The sequence below is a fragment of the Papio anubis genome, chromosome 11 (assembly GCF_008728515.1).
Source record: "Papio anubis isolate 15944 chromosome 11, Panubis1.0, whole genome shotgun sequence".
NCBI lineage: Eukaryota > Metazoa > Chordata > Mammalia > Primates > Cercopithecidae > Papio > Papio anubis.
In genome coordinates this window covers 84292397-84307008 of record NC_044986.1, presented here as the reverse complement: position 1 = coordinate 84307008, position 14612 = coordinate 84292397, and the positions used below count along the sequence as shown (strand labels likewise).

The 14612-nt window shown below is 50.5% G+C and overlaps 1 protein-coding gene and 1 long non-coding RNA gene across 2 annotated transcripts; both read left to right on the top strand.

The window, feature by feature from the left end:
- Window positions 1–330: 330 nt before the first annotated feature.
- LOC116269465 lies at window positions 331–3066 on the top strand. The gene is made up of 2 exons (XR_004176995.1): window positions 331–2320; window positions 2994–3066. It is a non-coding gene; the product is annotated as an uncharacterized LOC116269465 (long non-coding RNA).
- Window positions 3067–8319: 5253 nt separating this feature from the next.
- Window positions 8320–13483, top strand: GDF2 (growth differentiation factor 2). The gene is made up of 2 exons (XM_003903644.5): window positions 8320–8880; window positions 10717–13483. The coding sequence occupies exons 1-2, from the start codon at window positions 8535–8537 to the stop codon at window positions 11658–11660; spliced, it is 1290 nt and encodes a 429-aa protein (XP_003903693.1). The 5' UTR covers window positions 8320–8534; the 3' UTR covers window positions 11661–13483.
- The last annotated feature ends 1129 nt before the right edge of the window (window positions 13484–14612 follow it).

Sequence of the window (14612 nt, the reverse complement as noted above, 5' to 3'; positions counted from 1 at the left end):
CCAAATAGCCACCCCGAATTGTTACCTTATGCCCTTCATTTATATTGCCTTACGATGGAGTGCCTGAAGCTGCTTGACCAGCATTTCTAAAAGAGAATCTGGGTCCAATTTTAGACAGGTGTATATATAGCAGTCCCATCAGTTGGGACCTACAGATGACACGGGTCCCAGTCTTAGAGGAGGCTGCAAAGCCACAGTGGTTTTCTAAGAGGGGATGTCCAAGGAAAGAAGCAGCCCTGGTGTCTGTCTTGGGCCTTAGGCTGGACTCTGGACACCAGGATTCCTGTGCGAGGGACGTATGGGGGAAGTGCTCCCAGGAGACGTGGGCAAGGGTGGGGTGAAGCAGAAAAGCAGGCTAGGAGCAATCCTGTGGGGAGCTTTGGAGCGAGCTTACTCCTCAGGGCAGTGTGGCCTCGAGCAAGGCAGCTGGGTGTTCAGGGCCTCTTGGCTTCCGGCCGCCCTGGGAAGGGAGATGTAAAGTTCCAGTTCCCTGGCCTTCTGCACAGGCAGCCACAGTGATTCCAGGAGCCTAGGTAGCATCCAAAGAGTGGCAACTCCTGGAGGCCAAGTCACTGAAACTGGAGAATGATTAGCCAGAACTGATAGGTGGGGGGATGTGAGGGTGCCAGAGTGGAGTCCTGCAGCTTCTGCTCAGCATCTCCTATGAGGTGCTTCAAGTGGCTCTGGGACACGTGCCTGAGCAGCTGCCGTGGGGGCCCCCGCCTGCTGGGCACATGGCCCTGACGGCTGACAGAGGTCAGGGGAGGGCTGGGATGGTCCTCCACACTCACCACCTTATTCTGTTACTCCCACAGGAATTGGACATGGGACCAAATTGTTCCCTTCAAGCTGCTGTAGGTTGCTGGGCTGGCGCAAACTGGCCTGCACTTAGTGCTTGGTTTGCAATGTCTAATTCTTTTTGGAACATGACAAGATATAAGTTAATAGCAAAATAAGTAAAATATTGGGGCTTGATAAAACTCCAAGTCCCTTCCTTCCAAATATTCCATCCCTCATTTTCTTCTCATTCAACTGCCCCCTTTCTATTTTTGCTAAACATGGGCTGTCCCATAGTAGTTTTATCTTACTCTTTCTAGCACTTGCAGTTTCTGGGAGACCTTCTGGATTCCCCCCAAATACCTGCAATGCCTCTGAGTCCTCATGTCTGGCTTGCTGGGGTTGGGGAGGGCAGGCTGGGACACTCCCCTGGGTCCAGCCGTAGGCATGGGCTCCAGGGCTGTGCCTGGATGGAAGGTGCTCAGTAGTTGCCATCTTTCCTAGGCATGCCCTGAAGACCTTGGAATGTGAAATAGGGCAGGTCCCAAGTGGAGACATGACATGTCCCAACTCTATGGTAGGAGAAACTGGTATCATTAGTGACCCCTCCCATGTATAGAAGAAGTTATAGGATCTTACTTAGCCTCACAATAACCTTGCAACTTACTGCCCAATTGGAGCTGCAGAAAAACAAGCTCAGAAAGTATAAGTAACATGTCTACTGATGTCTTGCCAAGACCACAGAGAACATTAAGTTTGATGCTCAAGGCGGCCTGATTCAAGGCCTACATGACTGGCACTGACCCTGAACTTCCTGGCCAGTGATCCCCAGTCTACTAGGGTTGTCCCAACAACACTGAGGTTGGGACACAGTAAAGTGAGGTTAAAAAGAAATGTGTTTATGAAATAACTTGTTTTTCCCTTAAAACAAAAAATGTCAACATTATGTTGTCATAAGAGCCCATCATACAGTCTAGACAAGGTTTGCTGATGTCACTCAACTGGGCCTGTTTCATTCTGGATGGAGCAGGGTGGTGGCCTGCAGCTGGGCCCCATCTCTGAACTTACACATCCTCTAGAAGGGCAGGGCCTCTGATAGATTAGTTCACGTGACAAACATAAACAGTACCAGTGACAGCTAGAAACTTGAGGGCTGGGAGAAAACTTCAGAAGGCTTCCGATACAACCTTTATACTTGAGAAATGGGGAGACTTGAGTCCTGGTACTACCAGGTGTTTGGCCTGGGGTGTCCCAATAGGTGCCTCTCTATGACTTCATAAAATGTCATCAGAGCAGAAGCTTATAACTCATGCTTTTTCTGTGGCCAGGATGGAGACAAAACTGTGCCTGAGGAACTTATGGATGTCTGAGGTGGGAAGGGGAGGGTGAGAGGAGGAAACTCTGCAAGAGGAGGAGGAATGGAGATGACTCCACAGAGAGGCTGACTTTGAGACCAAGCAGGACGAAAGAGCTGGGCTTGGCTGGTGGAATAAGAACATCACAAAGAGCGTCTGCAGCAGCACATGACAGGGAGGGCTGAAAGGTAGTTTCAGTGAGAAATCAGGAAGTCAGGCCAGCTGGCCAGCTCTGGCTATGACTTGTGCGCCAAAACACCGACATTAGAGTTCAAAACTATTTCCCTTTACCAAAACCTGGAAACATAAGATCCTTAACAGGCGCTTCTGGGATTTCCATTCCCCTTCTCTCTGCTCCCTGAGATAGTGATGTCCATGCATCCTCTATCTACCCTGCCTCCAGTCCGCCTCACTCACGCTCAGCCCAACCCCAAGCCCACTCATTCAGCATCTCCCAGGAGGCTTGTTTGTATGAATTGGGGATAGGTGGGTTGGATGTAGAAGATACATGTTTATCCAATTACGTAGCATTAACTATGTGCCAAATACCATGCTAGGCAATGTATTCATGTGTTTTTTCTTGGAAGGGTCTTATGAGTTCCCTCTTTTGTCAAAACCACTGTGCAAAATGCCTATCAGAGTTGCCTGGAGAACTTGATATAGTTGGGCCCACTAGCATTGTCTCTGATTCAGGTTGAGGCTTTATTTCCATCCAGTTCCCAGGCACTGCTACTGCTGGCTCCAGGGCCATGCTTTGCGAACAGGATTTTTAGTGATGTCTCCTGGGAGGGAAGGGGTCCCTGATGCTCTGGAGTCATGGTATAACAGAAACTCAGGTGAATCTTTTCTCCCTCCATGAAGGAACGCTGAAGTCAATGTCACCTTTTTGGAGGAATGGGCTGCAAGGATGCTTGAAATAAACGGATGAGTCAAATTTACTTCTCTTGTTCATTGAATTGTGCTTCCTCCATAGCAATTGCAGTGATGCCATGATTTCTGTAATCCAAAAGTCCTGAGATTTGTGACCCTATGGAGGTTTTGGTTAAAAATAACAACAGCACAGTCATGTGAAACTGTCTGGGTATTGAGAAGAGACAGGAGGACAGGGCCGAGGTGGTAGAACCGGCACCTGACCAGCACCCACCACAGAGCACGCCGAGGTGTTCAAAGACATATGCAGAGACAAGCATGGGAGGCCTGCCCCGGAGGAGCCTTGGCTGGCTGTGAAGGCCAGGCAGACTCGCTGGGCTGTCAAATTGCTGACCACAGAGGAGCAGCCCTGGGGCCCTTTAGTGGTTGTTAGATGAATCCAACTGTTTCTTGGAACACAGAGGTTGTGTGGTGTGGGATTTCTAGGCAGGTACTAAAGGGCAGTCAGAACTGACCCTGGTGGAGGACAGTGGGGAGGGACATGAAGTAGTCCTGGTGGAAGAGCACAGCTCACTCTACAGCTCCACAGAAAGGAAGGGCAGAGCTGTCCCAGGGGTGGAGGAGAGAGAAACAGTCACAGAAAGATCATATACTGACAGGAGCAATACTAATGACTAGTTATTACATGCTTACCCTGGGCCATATTCCTGTGGAACACCCAGGAATCTGTGGTGCCCTCTGGCCCTCTCCCTAGACTTACAGCACAGTAACAAATGTGATTCTTGAGTATGGCCCTGGACCAGCACCGGTGAGACCTGGCCACTGCTATAACTCCTTGGAGGCTGAAGCCCAGATCCTGTGGTTTGTCTCCTGAAAAAGTAGGGGAAAATATAGTCCAGCCTACGTAGCAATGCAAACTAGCATTTTTGTTGCTGCTGTTCATTAATTTGCCAAGGATTAGAAAGAAGTATTGGTAACAGTGTGGTAAGATGAGTTCTTAGGCTCAGCTGAGAGTGAATATTTAAAAAGCATTTCTGGAAAGCCGCTTAGCAATGCTTACCAAGAGCTTTGCAAATGTTACGTGTTCCTTGACCTAGATATTCCACTTCCAATGACCTGTCCTATAAAATAATACAAAATATACACTATAAAAATGTAAGATAATGTGTCTTGCAACATTATCTTAGTAGTCTTGATTGTCCTACCATCGGAAAATACTTGAATAAATTAAGATATGTCCATACAATTGGAAAATGTTTAGTCATTAAAAATGAAGTTCATGGGCTGGATGCACAGTGGCTCACGCCTGTAATCCCAGCACTTTGTGCAGTGGAGGCTGGCAGATCACTTGAGTTCAGGAGTTTGAGACCAAACTGAGCAACGTGACGGAACCCCGTCTCTACAAAAAATATAAAAATTAGGCTGGCGTGGTGGCTCATGCCTGTGGTCCCAGCTACTCAGGAGGCTGAGGTGGAAGGATCACCTGGGACTAGAGATATCGAGGCTACGGTAAGCCATGATCACGCCACTGCACTCCAGCCTGGGTGACAGAGTGAGATGTTATCTCAAAAACAAAAACAAAAAATGAAGTTCATGAAAAGTTTTTCATGACGTGGGAAGGTATTTATACAGTCCTTCCCCAGTACCTCCTCCTAGTGCCCGGATCTAGACCCTTCTGGGGTTCATGCCAACCTGACTCTCTCCTTGTGCTGTCTGCGCCACTTCCATCCCAGGGTCCTAAGCCAATCAGGACATTCAGGACATTGCGTTCCCCCAGCCACAGTGATTGGCTGGAGTGTTTGCAGATTATCCTATCAGGGTCAGAGACACACCATGAGACTCCCTAGGACTTCCCGGAAAAGAGGCTTTTGCTCCTCTTTGACCCCACCCAGCCCCCCATGTGAAAGGGTTACAGGCCGGCTGCAGTGACTGGCCACCTCGCCAAGACACAGAGAGATGGAGCATGAAGCCAACACAGTGGAAGGCAGGACTGAGAGAGGAGAAAGCATGGCTGGAACTTTGCCTGTCCTGTAGCTCAAGCCATGCTAAAGCCAAACCGTTGCCAACCCAGAAGTTTTCATTAGTCAGGTGCAATCCACTTTGCTTAGGCCTGTTTGGATTCTGCTTTTCTGCAGCCGGTGACAAAAGGAATCCAAATGACAACATTTAAAATTTTTTTAATTAAAAAAATTTTTTTCAAAGAGAAGCAAACCTATACATATCAAACCTTGTATACCTCAAGTGGCTTCGAAAGTAAACCTAAGGCAGAGATTGAAGACACTTTAGTGTACATTTTCTTAAATTTTATGCCAGCCTTTGCTTTATTTAGGTATAGACACATAAGACTACCATAATTCAGATCTTTAGTCTTTGAATAATCATGTGGATAGACCTCCCTGGGAAGTCAGTGAAGAATTAGAAAGTACACAATTTGAAGGAGGAGGGGGCAAACGAGAGATAAATAAGACCTTCTGTGGTTCAAGTGAGGCAGCTCCTTCCTGAGACCCCAACAATGCAAAGCTGGTGATAGCAGAGGGAGGGGTCCTTCTTCCGGAGGGAACACCCGGGGTCTGTTTCCTCCTGGGAAAATCAGAACAAGTTTGAGACTTGTTCCCTAAGACTCAGAGTTAGGGGGATTTTCTCAGATGGACCAAGGTCCGTTTGTATGAAAAGGTAACCAAGTCCCTGAAATCACCACCTGATGAAAGTGGGAGTCCCTCTGGTGACCTAGGCCACCCATAAGAGCCTAGAAATTTGAGAAAGGGCAGGTTAGAATTGGTGTGTGACCATAGCTGGCCTCTTCTCTCCACCCAGCCACTGGCCACAGAGGCATGCATGCCGGAGGTGGGTAAGCCCGGCATATGTCTAAGAACACTGTTACCTTGTTGCCTCATGGGGCGCACCCCACAGACCTGGGCTAGAGGACGTCCCAGCAGCTAATAACAAGCAGCCGTTTAGACATGTAGGACCAGTGCCCAACAGCAAAGCCAGTGTTGTTGAGAAGCAACAGCAGGTGGGACCCCTCTCTCCCTCCCGCTTCCCAGCGTGACTAACACCTTCCCACTCTATCTCCTTTGGACTTAATTGACACATGGGGCACTTGGACAATTCAGGAAAGGAGAAGACCAGACTTCCTGATGATATGGATCAGGAAACCTCAAGCAATCCATTTAAAACAATAAAAGAGATGTGAACATATTGATCTCTTGAGTTTGTGAGGCAAATCATTTCAGATATACACGAGCATGTTGCATTGCACAGCTCCAGGGAAAGCCATACATGTCAGAGTCTGTGTGACCAGCACCCACAGGCAGCTGTGATGACCCTGGATATAGTCAGGTCCGTAGTCCTTCATCTGAGACCCCCAAATAAAAAACCATCTAAGAACCTAAAGTTTCTTTTAATTCCTTTTCTGGGAAAACTTGACCTGAATGGACATTTGTGTCTTTATTTGTTTCACTGCAGAAATATTCATGTGTGTCATTATAAGGTGTCGTCTCTGACCCCTTTGGGAATGTTATTGCATATACACAATACAAAATCCCCCAAATCTGAAACTATCGAAGTCGCAACACACTCTTGGCCACAAGGGTTTCAGATATAGGATTGTGGAGCGGATGTGTCTCAAAATGCTAACCATGAGCATCACTGGATGATTAAACTGTAGGTTATTTATTTTCTCTTTAATAATGTTTTCCATTTCCCAAGTGTTCTGCACTATAGACTACTGTTATAACCGGGAAAAAATGTCACATTTGAAAAATAACATCAGGTAGCACCCCCTTGCTCCTACCAGAGCACATCCAGGCCCCTAGGCTATCCCTCTGCTCAGCCTCTCATGTGTGAAAAGCTCCTGGTCAGACCACGATGCAGGCGTCTGCCCTGTCCTCACTCCTCGCGGACCACACCCCACTCTGCATTTGCAGCTCCATTTCTTGGGCATGGCACCCATTTATTCATCTTTTCTCTGCCCCATGGAATTCTTGCGCTGAGCTGGATCAAAGCCCAGCGCACTTCCAGTCCTCTTCCCAAGCAGCATTTCTGCAGCAGCACGCTTCCCGTCTTCCCCTGGCCCATGTCATCAAAGGACAGAGATAGCAAGTTCTGTCCAGGCCCAGCCATTCAGGGGCTCCTGATTTCACCCATCCTCCTCTGCAATCTGACGACAGCATGCTGTGGCCCCTCCTGCACCCCACTAAACCTGCTCAGCTCTCTGCAACCTCTCCCCGACAGCCTCACCAGCATGGAGCATCTTCCCCAGAGTAAACCACCAGGCACAGCATACCCTGGAGTATTTCTAACCATGCTCCTTCTTTGCTGTACTCAAAGTCACACATGATGGAAATGGACAGAGTCTAAGTGTGGACACACTGCTCTTAACACAGTCCCTAGGGCCCTTTCCTGGGCCACAGCTTGTCAGCCTCCAAAGGCCAGGGGATCATCTTCTTGGCATGTACCAGTCTCAGAACAACTCACCTACTCCCCTGTCTACCAGATTGCGTGGTTCTCCCTGCTGATGAGTGTGGGCCAGGTGGCTGCCAAGTCAATGTGAGCTAAGACCACCCCACAACAGGCCAGTGACAGAGCTGGTATGCAGGGATGTGGGGAGCTCCCTGCAGGCTGCAGTGTGTTGTGGAGCTCTGACAGAGCAGGCTGGAGGAACCCGGGGCTCCAGCTCAATCAGGTGTGGGCTGGAGAAGGGGCATCCAGAATGCTGCCACCAAGCCAGCCTGGGGCACAGCATCCTCTTAACCCCTACAACTATCTTCTGAATGGGAGGCTCCAAGAGCGCGGTGACTTGTTCCAGGTGACGTTTGCAGGGAATCGGTGAGGGAGCTGACATCCCAGCCTCTGTCTAGTCTGACTTATCACCACACTAAATTGCACAAGAGCCATATTCACTCGTGATCTCTAATGCTCAGCAATGCATCCCACCAACAGAGCAGGGAGCCTTGCTCGCAGGTTCTGACTCTGCAAGGAGCAGGCCTCTTCTGAGCCTTGATGTGGTCCCCACACTCTCCCCATCTCCCCAGCCCCCACAGTTCACTGTGCTCTTGCGCTGTCCTTTCTATATTTGGAGGACTTCTTGGTCTTGTTTCCTGGATTCTTCACTACTGTGGCCCAGGAGATGGAGCATATGTCACCCTGCCTGGAGATTCTTCTGAAGAGCCCTGGCAAGGAAATGAGAAAGGATCCTAATTAGGGGGCAATAACCCCCTGGAGAAGCACAGATTCCTTACAGTAGGCCGTGTCCTTCCCACATGCCCTGTGTGTTTGTCAGATGTTTATAGAGCCTTCATTAACGGAAGGCTCCCTCAGATAAGACGTCGGAGCGCGGCATCGAGGACCAGATAAGCACAAGTGGAGGACAATCCAGCCCGGCAGCGGGCGAAAGTGGGCGCTGGCCAGGACGGTTCCTTCAGAGCAAACAGCAGGGAGATGCCGGCCCGCTCCTTCCCGGCTCCTCCCCGTGCCCGCTAACACAGTACAGCCGCCTGCAGTCTCCTCTCTGGGTGATTGCGTGGGCCCAAGATGTGTCCTGGGGCACTATGGGTGGCCCTGCCCCTGCTGTCCCTGCTGGCCGGCTCCCTGCAGGGGAAGCCACTGCAGAGCTGGGGGCGAGGGTCTGCTGGGGGAAACGCCCACAACCCACTGGGGGTGCCTGGAGGTGAGCTGCCAGAGCACACTTTCAACCTGAAGATGTTTCTGGAGAACATGAAGGTGGATTTCTTGCGCAGCCTTAACCTGAGCGGGGTCCCTTCGCAGGACAAAACCAGGGTGGAGCCACCGCAGTACATGATCGATCTGTACAACAGGTACACGTCTGATAAGTCGACTACGCCAGCGTCCAACATCGTGCGGAGCTTCAGCATGGAAGGTAGGGTCTCCGCTTGCACCAGACGCGCTGGGATAGGACTCACAGGTCCACAGCTGCTTTCACCAGGGTGGAGGCCGCTGGTCATAGGAGGCTCTTCAAGCTTCCATTTAAATTAGTTACAATGAAATAAAATTAAAACTTAGTTCTTTAGCCTCACCAGCTTCCTTTCAAATGTGTGGCTAATGGCTTCCCTATCAGGCAGTGCAGACTGCAGAACATTTCCATGGTCACTGAGAGTTCTACTCGGCGCTTCTGCTCTGAAGGATTCACCTTCCCCAGGCTGTGTACCACATTTCACACAGCAGGTGCACAGGGATGCCAGCTCCCTTTTTTCCACCCCTTCTGTTTACTCTCCTCTTCTTTCCGTCTCTCCCCTCGGATTCACTTCTCTTCCTTTTCCCCTTCCCTTCCTGTCCCCTTCCTACTTCAAAACAGAACAGACAACCTATTTCACCTCCAACTAACTGGTATATTTTTAAACTTTGAAAGCACAGTTATTCCTTTCTTGTGAAAGGGTTTTAAAAATCAGATGAAATTCTTTGACAGAGAAGTGTTGAAAGAGAACCTAATTGTTTTTAAATAGAAATGTATCTGATTTAGAAGGACTAGAAGATAACAAACACGGACCTAGGACCTATGTCCTAACTCAGTCAAGCTCACATGATGCAGGGGGAAATAAGTTTCTGAACAGTGAAACTGTTCAGTCAAAACTTGCAGCCACCAAGGGTTCCCACCCATGTCACCTAGGAAGTGTTAAGCCGCTGGATTCTGACCCAGGCCTGTCCGTCTGCACAGCCGGCTTTTCCTGCTGCTGCCGTCTCCCTCTGAATGTCCAGGAGCACAGAGCCTCTCCCCTCCTGGGTCTGAGACTTGCAAATGGCTTAGGGGCCTGGCTCCATACCACATCCAGGCCAGAGCTAACCAGTCTGCAGAGGCAGGACTGGCACTTCAAAACCTGCCAGCTAGGTTTCCCTATAGCACCAGGTCTCCACACATGTGGGCGCATAGCAAGTGCCCAGAAAATGCAACCTCTTTTCCCTGTCTGTGAACCAGCCGTGGTATAGCAGGAGTGTGCTAATGACAAAGTGTCAGCCCAGGATAAATGGGATATTGAGTTAACTATGTGGTACAAGGCAAGCCCCATTTTTGCTTGACATGACAAAGCAATTGAAGCTAATAGATTTTTTTCCTGAAACACTAAAACCAATTAATCACTTACGCTTTGTTCAGAAATTACAATTTCAAATGATGCATACACTGTTTAGAGGCTGAGATTTTTGATATTGTCTTAATATTGGGATTTCACTGTCCCCACCCAGGATCTTGCCTTTAAATTCATGTACTCAGGATCTTCACTCAGGATCTGACAGTGAGTTTTGCTGTTTTCTTTATGTACTCACTAGCTGTGTGCTAGTAAGTCCCAGGATACTTAACTAGCTGCGTGCATTTTGGCAATTAACTGCCTTGAATCCCAGTCTCCACATCTGCAAATGTGGAATAATAATTAGATCCTCCTAGGGTGAGTGCGAGGATTAAGGTGAAATTTACACTGCAAAGCTCCCAGTGTAATGCCTGGCACACAGTAGATGCTCAATAAACAGTAGGAACTGTCAATCCCAATTAGAGGCATCTCCTGCCTTTGCTTTTCTTTGGAAGATCTTAAGTGTACCTTTGAAAATACTCTTATACCTTAAGGGCTTGGGTGAAACCAAATAGAGATAATACAGACCAAAACTGTTATCCCAGATGCTCTTCTGTCTAAACGCTGAGACTCAGCTTCAGTGTCATGGAAACAGACCCTTCGGCAGATGCCCACCAGGTGTGTTTGCATTTCAGATGCCATCTCCATAACTGCCAGGGAGGACTTCCCCTTCCAGAAGCACATCTTGCTCTTCAACATCTCCATTCCCAGGCACGAGCAGATCACCAGAGCTGAGCTCCGACTCTATGTCTCCTGTCAAAATCACATGGACCATTCTCACGACCTGAAAGGAAGCATGGTCATTTACGACGTTCTGGATGGAACAGATGCCTGGGATAGTGCTGCGGAGACCAAGACCTTCCTGGTGTCCCAGGACATTCGGGATGAGGGCTGGGAGACCTTGGAAGTGTCCAGCGCTGTGAAGCGCTGGGTCCGGTCCGACTCCACCAAGAGCAAAAATAAGCTGGAAGTGACTGTGCAGAGCCACAGGAAGGGCTGTGACAAGCTGGACATCGGTGTCCCCCCAGGTTCCAGAAACCTGCCCTTCTTTGTCGTCTTCTCCAATGACCACAGCAGTGGGACCAAGGAGACCAGGCTGGAGCTGAGGGAGATGATCAGCCATGAGCAAGAGAGCGTGCTCAAGAAGCTGTCCAAGGAGGGCTCCACAGAGGCAGGTGAGAGCAGCCACGAGGAGGACGCAGATGGCCACGTGGCTGTGGGGTCGACTTTAGCCAGGCGGAAAAGGAGCACCGGGGCTGGCAGCCACTGTCAGAAGACCTCCCTGAGGGTAAACTTCGAGGACATCGGCTGGAACAGCTGGATCATTGCGCCCAAGGAGTACGAAGCCTACGAGTGTAAGGGTGGCTGCTTCTTCCCCTTGGCTGACGATGTGACGCCGACGAAACACGCTATCGTGCAGACCCTGGTGCATCTCAAGTTCCCCACAAAGGTGGGCAAAGCCTGCTGTGTGCCCACCAAACTGAGCCCCATCTCCATCCTCTACAAGGATGACATGGGAGTGCCCACCCTCAAGTACCACTACGAGGGCATGAGCGTGGCAGAGTGTGGGTGCAGGTAGTACCTGCCTGCGGGGCTGGGGAGGCAGGCCAAAGGGGCTCCACATGAGAGGTCCTGCATCCCCCTGGGCACAACAAGGACTGATTCTATCTGCATGCCAGCCTGGAGGAGGAAAGGGAGCCTGCTCTCCCTCCCCACCCCCCAACCAAAGCATACACCACTGAGCTCAACTGCCAGGGAAGGCTAAGGAAATGGGGATTTGAGCACAACGGGAAAGCCTGGGAGGGTTGTTGGGGTGCGAGAAGGTGATGAAAAGGAGACAAGGGGAAAAGTAATCCAGAGTCAACAGAAAACAACAGCAGTGAGCCAGAGGAGCACAGGCGGGCAGGTGACTGCAGAGATTGATGGAGATTAGAAAGGTGGAGGAGGCTGGCTTATTCCAAAACCCTTGGGGAGTAGAGGGAAGGAGCAGGCTGCGCGCCACACCCATCACTGCATGTCATTTCCTACAATCCAGTTAGAGGGGCATGGCTTCCAATTTAGAGACAGAGAGACAGAAACACAGGCAGATCAAGTAGCATTGGTCAATGGCATGATTCCAACCCAGAGTTGTGGGACACCAAAGCCCAGGATCTTTCCAAGTGCCCCGCTGCAGTTAAGCAGGTCCTCTCCAGCTAAAGAGCAGTGAGACATTGGGAGCCCAGGAGTGTTGAGGCCGGGCCCGGCTGAGGCCCATCAGTCACAAGTGTGACTGGGCTACTTGTCACATACAGGGCGTGGTCTGGCCACTGTTGCCAGTGCTCACTCAGCGGCCAAATGCTTTTTAATATCACCCCTGAGGCACTGAAAAACTAACCCCAGGCCAACTGCAGGACAGAGAGAGAGGTCAGGACAGCAGCCCTGTGGGCTGCATGATACACTGTGGCCAGAGCTATTGTGACCCCCTGGTGCAGTGCTCCCACGGTCAATGGTGCACACAGGGCCACTCACTGTCCATGGACTGATACCATGTGACCGTTTGAGAGGGCTGGGCACACTTTCTCCTGAGGGAGGGGGTAGCCTGTGACCAGCACTTCTGCAGTTACTCAGCATAGCCAGACCACCAGGATGCGGTGCCCAGGGTGCCCCCCAGCGACAACCCAGGGCAGACGGGCCTGGATTTGAATTTGTTGGAATTAAATGTGCTCTTGCTTTGGTCTTTGAAACATACCTATTTTTAATCCTTGGTGACATGTCATCAAGTGACAAGACTCCAGCCTTCCTGGGTGAGGCCTCCCCAGCCTCGGAAGAGCTGCAGTCCTTATCGGCGATCACTGGCTCTGCCTGCATTTGCTGGCTCTCTTGAGTCACGTGCATCCCAGCGCCCCGCCTGGGCTCGGATTGTGGGACCAGATTCAGCCTCCCCGAACCCAAGGGATGATAAGGCTTCCATTTGCTCTGTGTTTCATCCTCTCCTCTGACTCTCCTGGCCACACATGGAACGGGGCAGTGTGAGGAAGAGTCTGAAAGTGATGAAGAGTGCACCTATGGCCCTCTGACCTCCAGCCAGAGCAGGGCCTAGGGGAGGCTTAGAGAAGCCAGTGCCTCTCCCCATGGTTGAAGCTCCCGTTTATTTAAAAAAAAAAAAAAGTGGGGGGTGGGGAAAGCGTTATGTTAAATGTTTACATGGAACCAATGAACAACTTTAACACAAATATACAACACAACATTCTTGTTTAATTACTGGTGTTAGAGAAAATATGAATTCCTGCTACATGCCAGGCAGTGTGGTGTTACAATGCTATTCCATGTTGGGTGTTGAGCATCTTCTTTCAGTCCTGGTGCTGTGCTTCTGTGCCTGCTTGAAAGTTTCACTTGGAAATAAAGTCAAATGTCTAATTTGCAGCCCCTCCTAATGTGAGACCCGATCTTGAGGACCCTGTAGACTCACACCCTGCCTACCCCACCCTCCGACCCCACTGGGATGGGCCTCCTTTTCCTAAGGAGGCAGAGGGGAGGGGACAGGCAGCCGCCTCAGGGCTGGGTGGATGCAGGTGGGTTGTGTCTGCAAACTGGGTGAGTGATGTGGTGCGTGCACACTAGGGTGAGCGATGCAGTGTGTGCACACTGGGGTGAGTGATGTGGTGCGTGCACACTGGGGAGAGTGATGTGTGTGCACACTGGGGTGAGCGATGCAGTGTGTGCACACTGGGGTGAGTGATGTGGTGCGTGCACACTGGGGTGAGTGATGTGTGTGCACACTGGGGTGAGTGATGTGTGTACACACTGGGGTGAGGGATGTGTGTGCACAATGGGGTGAGTGATGTGGTGAGTGCATACTGGGGTGAGCGATGAGGTGCGTGCACACTGGGATGAACGATGCAGTGTGTGCACACTGGAGTGAGTCATGTGGTGCATGCACACTGGGGTGAGTGATGTGTGTGCACTCTTGGGTGAGTGATGTGTGTGCACACTGGGGTGAATGATGTGTGTGCACTCTGGGGTGAGTGATGTGGTGTGTGCACACTAGGGTAAGTGATGTGTGTGCACACTGGGGTGAGTGATATGTGTGCACACTGGGGTGAGTGATGTGCACACTGGGGTGAGTGACGTGTGTGCACTCTTGGGTGAGTGATGTGTGTGCACCCTGGGGTGAGTGATGTGTGTGCACACTGTGGTGAGTGATGTGTGTGCACACACTGGGGTGAGTGATGTGTGTGCACTCTTGGGTGAGTGATGTGTGTGCACACTGGGGTGAGTGATGTGTGTGCACTCTGGAGTGAGTGATGTGGTGTGTGCACTCTGGCGTGAGTGATGTGTGTGCACTCTGGGGTGAGTGTTGTGTGTGCACACTGGAGTGAGTGATGTGGTGTGTGCACACTGGGGTGAGTGTTGTGTGTGCACTCTGGGATGAGTGATTCGTGTACACACTGGGGTGAGTGATATGTGTGCACACTGGGGTGAGTGATGTGTGTGCACGCTAGGGTGAGTGATGTGTGTGCACTCTGGGGTGAGTGATGTGTGTACATACTGG

Bases quoted from the DNA above. Each gene is read 5' to 3' on its own strand.
- GDF2 (XM_003903644.5), top strand. From the start codon at position 8,535: ATGTGTCCTGGGGCACTATGGGTGGCCCTGCCCCTGCTGTCCCTGCTG. The intron at 8,881-10,716 runs GTAGGGTCTCCG...TTTGCATTTCAG, and splicing joins GCGGAGCTTCAGCATGGAAG to ATGCCATCTCCATAACTGCC.